General features: G+C 34.1%; 1 protein-coding gene across 4 annotated transcripts in view; it reads right to left on the bottom strand.

The window, feature by feature from the left end:
• Window positions 1-284: 284 nt before the first annotated feature.
• Window positions 285-9457, bottom strand: part of LOC114328999 (lysophosphatidylserine lipase ABHD12) — an 82223-nt gene continuing 73050 nt past the window's right edge. For all 4 annotated transcript variants that reach the window (XM_050662714.1, XM_050662713.1, XM_050662715.1 and 1 more), the window contains one exon: window positions 285-866. In XM_050662714.1, the coding sequence (XP_050518671.1) occupies window positions 821-866 (46 nt within the window). In that variant the 3' untranslated portion in view covers window positions 285-820. The remainder of the gene's footprint in view (window positions 867-9457) is intronic.

Here is a 9457-nt window from a genome sequence, read left to right as displayed (position 1 = left end):
TTAAACTTTGGAATAAAATAGGTTGTCGATTATCTGCGGTAGTGACTTCTTCTTCATTTTTCGAAATCTCATTTCTTTTAATGGCGAGATCTGTAAATACAGATTGTGATGTTTGGAATTTGTTGTATTTCGACATCACCTAGTGTCTAATCCATCCACACGAATACTTACATATACCTATACCGATATATTCCAGAAAATCTTTAGTTTCCTACTAGGTATACCTTTGAAGATATTGTTTGTGTAAGTAAAGAGAATAGGTGAACATTTACAATTAATAAAAGTTATTCATAAAAAAATTTAATAAATAAGGTAACAAAATATAGACGCCGGAACAGTTGCAAACAGATGCTACTGGAAACTAATACAAAAATTGAATACATTAGACCAGCGGTTCTCAATCTGTGGTACATGTATCACTGGTGGTACATATCATTATTTGCGGTGGTACACAAAACGCAAAAACAGCCAAAATCAGCACCACTGTTATAGTTAATTAGATTACCTAGCTAGATAGGTATTTCAGTTAGGTGGTACCAAAAATAATAAAAAGTTTTTTGTGGTACATGGTACATGACTCAAAAAGATTGAGAATCACTGCATTAGACTATCTTTTTGTATTAGTTCCATAAATCTTCAGACCATATAAGATTCCAAGTTTGTTGATATTCACTTTTGAGCATTTTTGATATAGGTACTCTTCTTGACTTTTAGATTTGAACACACTATGTGATGGTTTGTGTTTTGGACATCATAATAACAAAACTGGAAATTAAATTTCTCGTTGAAAATTCGATTTTTACCGTTGAAGGTGTAGATATCAACCTCTTCTTTTATGCTGGTCCTTGCAAAATCCGATAAACTCGCTGAAAAAGAAAAAATACATAAATCCAAATGCTTTGTTTAATAAATAAAATACATCAATACAATGTAAAGCCCTACACGGAAAAATCTTCACACTTCTACGTCTACTTATAGATATTTTTAATAATATGCACATTCGTTCCATTGGTACAGTGTTAGAAGAATAAAAGTTTCTCTCCCTTAGGATAGGCAAAATGCACTCACTCCCAGAATCAATTTTTTTTCATTTTTTACATCCTATGCCATTAAAAAAGACTCAGCTCAATTTTAACCACCCACCACTTCCCTCTCCCCTATCATCCACAATGTCATTCTTTCGGTTTGTAAAAAAAGAAAACAATTGAATTCTGGGATAGAGAGCCAGTGATCAAGATCAACAACCCATATACTGGCTCGCTGAACGGGGACATATTTGGAGAAGAGGCAATTTCTAGAGAATACACTAAAATGCCCCGAGGACCCATTCAGGAGAACAGAAAAGCAAGAAGGCACGAAACTATAGAAGAACGAAAGAGCTATGAACCTCTACCAGTTGCAGCTTATCCTATGAGGCAGGTGAGGCCGTGCCTCACCAGTATATCAATCGACTATTTACGTTATTTCGTTGTTTCATAATCAATTTCTTAAATATAATTTGGCTTTTTGAAATTTCCTAAATAACTTTATTTTTATGAAAAAAATCAAAATCGGTACAGCCCTCACTCTTTATCTTTTTATCCATTTTCCACGTGCCAGTATTATATGCATATGAGATGCATATATCATATGCATCTCATTCCAACTTCCTCAAATCATTACAGTTGAAGCTAGCCTCACACCATCCTTGTCTAGCATACCTAGACCTACCGTTTCTTAAAATGGGACAACGACAACAGTAAAAGCGGCAAAATTTGAAAAATGTGCCACCAATTCTGGGAACAAAATTCATCTATCCTTGAGGCCGGCCTCAAGCACGTGTTTTTTTAGTTACGAAGTTAATTGACCTTGCTTCCCTTATTTACTAGGTTCCGCGGAACGGAATAGGAATAGCCGAACTGAATTGACTACAAGCACAAGTTAATGATTGCAGATCATAGCTTTCTATGCATACGCGGTATATACGAATGGATTATTATATTTTAGAAATTTATGGATATGTATTTAAAACATTGTTCATTATCACCTAATATATTGTTCTGAAGCTATTTCTTTGTGGCATTTATGTTATTTATTATTCTAAATGGGAAAAGGGCCACAATTTAACTAAAAAAAAAAAAAATGATTTTATTAACGTTTCCACTTCCACATCGGACATTTTTATACAAAAGTAGTATTTAAGTGTTTCAAAAATGTTGTATGTTGTGGTTGTGTTTTTTTTGTAAAATTTTTTTGAATATAGATATTAAAATCAGATTGAGCAAAATATTTAAAGCGAATAATATTGCAACATGATTCCCACAGCCTTAGCTCATTCCCCATATCTTGATATCTTCCACAATTTTTGAAAAAACTCACACTCTTTTGTTATACAGTCAAACCCGCTTATTAAAATACCTCTTAAAGGAATATCCCGGTTTAAGGAATAAAAATTTGAGGTCCCGAAACATTTCCACTAGCGACCAATGATCGGTTATTAGAATATCCCGGTTATAGGAATACTTTTGATTGGCACGAAGGCTATTCCAATAAGCGGGTTCGACTGTATAAAATTTGAAGTTTTGGATATGGAATTGGAATTCAAAATAACTCTATGCACTGATAAAGCATTTGAGTCTATCGCATTCACGGGAAAACTTATAGAGAACTAATCGACAGCAAATATTGCTTGAGGATTTTTTGTCCGGAATATTTTGTGAGAATATTTTCTCTAAAAAATTTGTGGAGTGTGGAGATTATTTGTCCGGGATTTTTGTGGGGATTTTTTGTCCGGGGATTTTTTGTGGGGATTTTTTGTACATGGATTATTTGTCTGGGGATTTTTTGTCCAGGGATAATTTGTGGGGATTTTTTGTCTGGGATTATTTGTCCTAGCTTCGTCCTAGCGTTATGACGTCATAAAATCGACCTTCCGGCCATTAAAGAGAAGCTAACCATAATAATAAAATTCCTCAGGTGTAGTGTGCCTCACCACCTTCTATTATCATGAGCCGCCCCTGATCTCTACCTATCTCTGAACAGTCAGAAATAAATAAGGACAGCAAGAGACTCTTCGAATATACAAAACAAACAATATATTCCCAAAAAAACAACCATCAAAATAAACACAAAATATTGGTAAAAAAATTTACGGATATAAACAAAACCAGCCAAGAGAATATGCAGGAGATGAAGAAATAACTGATAATATAGATGCAGAAGAAGAAGACTCATAGTATCTATCTATCTAAAGCAACTAAAACTAAACATAGCTCTGGGGCCAGATGAAATTAACAACGAATTGATATAAATGGAGTTGCTAAAATGGATGAACAAACGGATGGTCAAAATTTTGGTAACATGTTAGCCCAGTCGGGATAGCATTTGACCTTGCATTACGAGCTGCCCCAAATTTTATTTTCATAATCTTTAGGGGGGGGGTCAATAGTAGTATAAATTAAAAATCTCGACTGAATTCCGTGGTTGCGTTAGCCGCTATCTTGATTTTAAACGAGAACCGTTTTTGCTCAATATCTCCGCCATTTTCAACTTTACCACAAAAAGTGTAGAAATTAAAATTGTTAAAAATCAGATTTTCTATAATTTCGTTTATTATAATTTTTTTCGTGCGGTCGATATTTTCCGAGTTATGGGGGAAATAGTGACAGTTAGAGCATAATTATTGAATTATCTCGTTTATTATTAGTTTTACAACAAATGAAAATAATTAAATTTTGTACAATTTTGATCTGCTTAATTTTTTTGATAAAATCAATATTTAAGGTAGTACGTATGCGGTAAAGGTACGAGCGTAAGAAATTATTGATTTTATAGAAAATGTTTTTGTTAAATATCTCCGCCATTTTCAACTTTTCGACAAAAAGTGTAAGGAGTGAAATTGTTGCAATTACGATTTACTACAATTTTTCGAGAGAACCAGTGGCGGGTCTCCAAGGGGGGGGGGGGAGGAATGGGGAAATTCCCCCCAACAGCTGACATAAAACTTAAAATATCGACAAACTAATTCAACCAATAAAACCCGCTAGTTAATAAAATTAAGTAAACTTAAAGCATATAAGTTATTATTTATGTCTTTTATGTATTTAGTTTGGTTGGTGTTTCATTGGAAGTTTTAAAAATTGTATAAAATATAATTCTCTTTATTTTTGTTTATGTACAATTATGTCGTAAAGTAAATAAATATGAGGTCGTAAATAAATGAAGCAATTCAATAATTATGCTTCCCCTCCGCTTCCACCATTTCCCCCCTTAACTCGGGAAATATTGATCGAATAAAAAATTCTGCAAAAGAAATTGTAGAAAACTGCATTTCTAACAATTTTAGTTCCTACCGTCTTTGTCGAAAAGTTTAAAATGGCGAAGATATTAAGCAACAACGGTTCTTCTTTAAAATCAATATGGCGGCTAATTCAACCCCGGAATTCAGTCGAGATTTTAAATTTACACTACTATTGATCTCCCCTAAAGGATAGAATTATAAAATTTGTGGCAGCTCGGAACCAAGATTCAATTTAATAATTATGCTCCCCCACCACTTTTTAATATTTTCTCACTTAAGGCGGAAAATATTAAACACATGAAAAAAATTACAATTAAAAAGAAATTGTAGGAAATTATATTTGGAACAAGGTTAGTTAAAAATGGGGTAGATATTGAACAAAAACAATTGCTAAAAAATCAATCAGGTCTTAGGCTCGCGCCATTACCGCATACGTACTACCTTAAATATTAACTACCTTAAATGTTAACTACCTTAAAAAATAAATTAAAAAATTAAAGTGTAGAATTTAATTCTCTCTATTTTTGTATAGGAACATTTTTGTCGTAAAACTAACAATAAACGAGATAATTCAATAATTATGCTCTATCTGTCACTATTTTCCGCCTTAACTCGGAAAATATCGACCTCACGAAAAAATTGTAACAACAGAAATTATAGAAAATCACATTTTCAACAATTTTGGTTCTTATACTTTTTGTCGAAAAGTTGAAAATGGCGGAGATATTGAGCAAAAACGGTTCTCGTTTAAAATCAAGATGGCGGCTAACGCAACGGCGGAATTCAGTCGAGATTTTAAATTTAAACTACTATTGACCCCTCCTAAAGATTAGAAAAATAAAATTTGGGGCAGCTCCTAATGCAAGGTTAGGCCTGTTATTCATCTAACCCGACTGGACTATGTATAATGTAAAAAGAGACACATCACACCAATTTTTAGGAAGGGGGATCCAACAATTGCAACAACTATAGAGCTATTATGTTACCGAACACAATGCTTAGAAGAAAAACTAAGAATAATTGAAAAAAATAAGACTACAGACTCAATAAAGACAAAACAAGGTTATATAACAAGAATATTGACGACTGATGAACCAAAGAATCTCACATTGAAAAGAATGCACGGCCCAATAAAGACATAACAAGGATATAGAACAAGAATATAGAAGAATGATGAACCATGAAATAATAAATAAAACCGAAGGGCAAGACATAGTAAAATCTATTAAAGCACAAAGACTGAAATGGCTTGTGAGACATAAAAGAACATAAGAAGGAATTAGGAAATTAACAAAACTAGAAACCAATAATAAACAGACCAAGAGGAAGACCAAAAATAAGATGGAGGATGGAGATGTAGAGGGTGGGAAAAGATCTGTGACAAAACCTATTTCACTTTTAACTAATTTCATAGTTACCATAGTTTAATCCTTGGTCGAGGTTTCTTCTTGTGCAACTTGTGGTTCTTGTTTAACAACCTTTTCTCGCAAGTTTCGAAGAATTGTAATATCGTTAGCAGATACGCCATTTTCTTCAGCCCACGCTATGCAGGTATTGAAACAATTAAATGCTGTCTCTGGTTTTACCTTTGCAGTTGTAGTTGGTGGCTCTAGTGCTTCTACTACGTTTTCTTCTTCTTTTAGTACTACTTCACAACATATTTCTTCATTTGTTATAATTGGCTCTCTTTCTTGGGTTCCTTCAAACCAAGACTTTGAATTTTCTTCTTTTGTCTCGAATACTCTTTCAGATAAATTGTGAAACCAATCGGTAATAGGTGGATCATCTTTGGTATCACATTTTTCTGAGAGACGTATACCAAATCGCTTTTTGAATTTATCCAACCATCCATCACTAGCACAAAAATCATCTTTCTTCGTAATTTCTTTATACAATTCGATCGCTTTTTCTTTCAGCATTTCTCCAGATACAGGAATGTTTTTTGAACGCTCTTGCTTAAACCATGTGGAGAGAGCGTTTTCCATCTTTGGACATTTACCACCTTTTAACGTTTTACGCAGTCCTATTCCAGCTGATTCCATCGTCGTCACCTGTTCCAATATCTTTTCTCTTTTCTTCTTAAGATCGTGAACTGTAGAACGCCCAACTCCATATTCTTTTGCCAATTTGCACATGCTTTGTCCACTATCTAACTTGATTAAAATGTCCATTTTATCTGTCAAAGCTAGAGTCATATGTTTTCGTTTAGTTGACATTTTTAATTACAATATTATAACTCTTAAAACAGCGGGTAAATATTTACAAACGCAAACGTGCACTTTATAAATTTTCAAGTTCAAGCTAGACTGACGCCAGACGCGATGCCGTAACGGAGACGGAGCGATACTCGAGAAAGATAGGACGAGGGAGCGGCGAACGGAGCCGTATTATTGGACGTGTTGGTTTGTTGAAGTGCCGGATTCGGATTAGTGAGATTATACTGTATAAAGGTGAGAACTAACGGAGCGCGTTGAGGCGCGTCACCAGTTTGCCAAAGAGAGATACTTACAGAATGGCTACTAAGGGCCGCCGAGAGGAATTAGCGGGCCCCGGTAAGAAGTGAAGAGCGAAAAAATTGTTGAATTTTTATATAAATAAAATTATCTATAATAAATAATAAAAAACATTTCAAATATATTTTTTTTATATTCAAAAAAATCATTTTGAATGCACAAGTGGCTAGGACAGAACAATATTAATTAATTATTCTTGTATATCGCTCACAAATGAAAAATTTCGTCTAACAATTCTTCATTGTTGCCTTTTTTTATAAAACTCGCGCTATATATAATTTTTTTTCTTAATATTGTGGTCATCTTCATCTCGGAATGTCAATAAAATCTTAAATAGTGAATAAATTTCATTTGCTGCATTAAAATCTTCTATGTAAGATTTCTTATTATACAATCAATGATAATGAAAAATATTTCAGAGCCAAATATTGCGCCGGTCTCAAAATTATCAGTCGCGTCACTACTACGCCCACCTAAATAAAAAAATCTAGCAGGCTTCTTAAATTCTGGACTTATTCCATAATTGCTGGCAACTAATTTAGATTCTTCAACATTGGAAGACATTGAATTTCTGATTTTATGGAAAAATTAAGTCTTTGGTCTGGTCGACGCGGGCTCCTTATATCGCCGGGCCTCGGTAAAATGTACCGGCTGTACCGCCGTCTCTACCGCCTAGTCTGGGCTATAGTGATGTTGATTATAGTTACTTTCGAGTATTCGTTACAAATCGTTACTTTTGTATAAAGTAGTCATTTACAGTATTCGTTACTTTGATTATTACTTTTGTTACTTTTGTATTTGAGTACCGGTAATCATATCGAGAATCGTATTTCTCAGTAGGTAGGTATTTTGTATAAAGTAATCATTTACAGTATTTGTAACTTTGATTACTATGATTACTTTTGTTATTTTGTATTTGAGTACCGGTAATCATATCGAGAATCGTATTTCTCAGTAGGTAGGTATTTTGTATAGATATTCCGATATAACAACGACCTTCACCGATCTGTTTTAGGGATAAAATGATTTGATTACTATGATTACTTTTGTTACCTTTGTATTTGAGTACCGGTAATCATATGGAGAATCGTATTTCTCAGTAGGTAGGTTTGTATAGGTATTCCAATATAACAACGACCTTCACCAATCTGTTTAAGGGATAAAATGATTTGATTACTATGATTACTTTTGTTACTTTTGCATTTGAGTACCGGTAATCATATCGAGAATCGTATTTCTCAGTAGGTAGGTATTTTGTATAGGTATTCCGATATAATAACGACCTTCACGAAGTACGAAGTAATCAGAGTAATCAAAGTAATCAAAGTAGATACAATAGTTGTTACTCGCTCTGTTACGATTGGTACGAAGTAATCAGAGTTATCAAAGTAATCAAAGTAGATAATAATATAATAGTCGTTACTTGCTCTGATACGATTGGTACGAAGTAATCAGAGAAATCAAAATAATCAAAGTAGATACAATAGTCGTTACTCGTTCTAATACGATTGGTATGAAGTAACGAAGTAATCAAAAGAGTAAAGAGTAATCAAAGTAATAATAATAATATCGTATGGCATTTTTGCCGGGGAGATCCTTTCGGATAGTTCCAGCGCCAATTACATCTTTAACCCTGTTTCAAGTAACTAGTGTCGATGTACACTAGCCCAGGGGGACCGACGGCTTAACGTACTCTCCGAGGCACGGTGAGACGGCTCATGTCATTATTGGAAATGAAAATGGTTTGTCTTTGGCAGGGATCGAACCCACGTCTACTGGCGTATGAGGCCAGCGTTTATGCCGTTACCCACGGCCGCTCAGTAATCAAAGTAATCAAAGTAGATACGATAGTCGTTACTACATAGCTCTGATACTATTGGTACGAAGTAATCAGAGTAATCAAAGTAACGATTTGCCTCTCTGTATAGTCATCGTTACTTTGGGTATTCGTAAGTAACGAGTACTTCGTAACGAATATGTAGTTACTTTTTCAACATCACTATTGGGCTACTAACAACTTTTGTTCCGCTACCAAAAATCAAGAACCCCAAACACGTTACTGTAATGACTATAGATTAATCAGCTTAATGTCACACTTATTGAAATCATGTTTAAAGATTATGCATCCAAGAATATTCAGAAAGTGTGAAGAGAATATGAGTAATAGACAGTTTGGCTTTCGTAATGGCTTCGGAACAGTAAAAGCTCTGCATAGTTTCACAACTCTTGCCTAAAAATGTCGAGACCAACAAAAATATCTTTTCGTTCCGTTTATAGACTATGAGAAAGCTTTCGACAAAGTTAAACATAATATTCTCATGGAATGTCTAAAGCGAAAAGGACTCGACAAAAATTATAATAACATAGTGAGAAATCTATATTGGAACCAACAGGCTGTGGTAACATTAGATGGAAATCGCACGGATGCGCAACACATAAGTAGAGGAATGAGACAAGGCTGTGTACTTGCACCATTACTATTTAATATATACTCCGAAGAGTTATTTACACAACCACTTGAAAACTGTACAAGAGGAATCAAGATAAATGGTGAAAATATAAATAACATTTTTGTTATGCTGACAATGGTCATTGTCGCTGAAAGTGAAAAAGACCTGCAGACGCTACTAAACAGAATGTGTGATATTGGGGAACAGTTTCGTTT

Source organism: Diabrotica virgifera, chromosome 9 (assembly GCF_917563875.1).
Source record: "Diabrotica virgifera virgifera chromosome 9, PGI_DIABVI_V3a".
In the NCBI taxonomy this organism is placed as follows: domain Eukaryota; kingdom Metazoa; phylum Arthropoda; class Insecta; order Coleoptera; family Chrysomelidae; genus Diabrotica; species Diabrotica virgifera.
The sequence above is the reverse complement of the archived record's forward strand: the minus strand, read 5'-3'. Positions and strand labels throughout refer to the sequence as shown.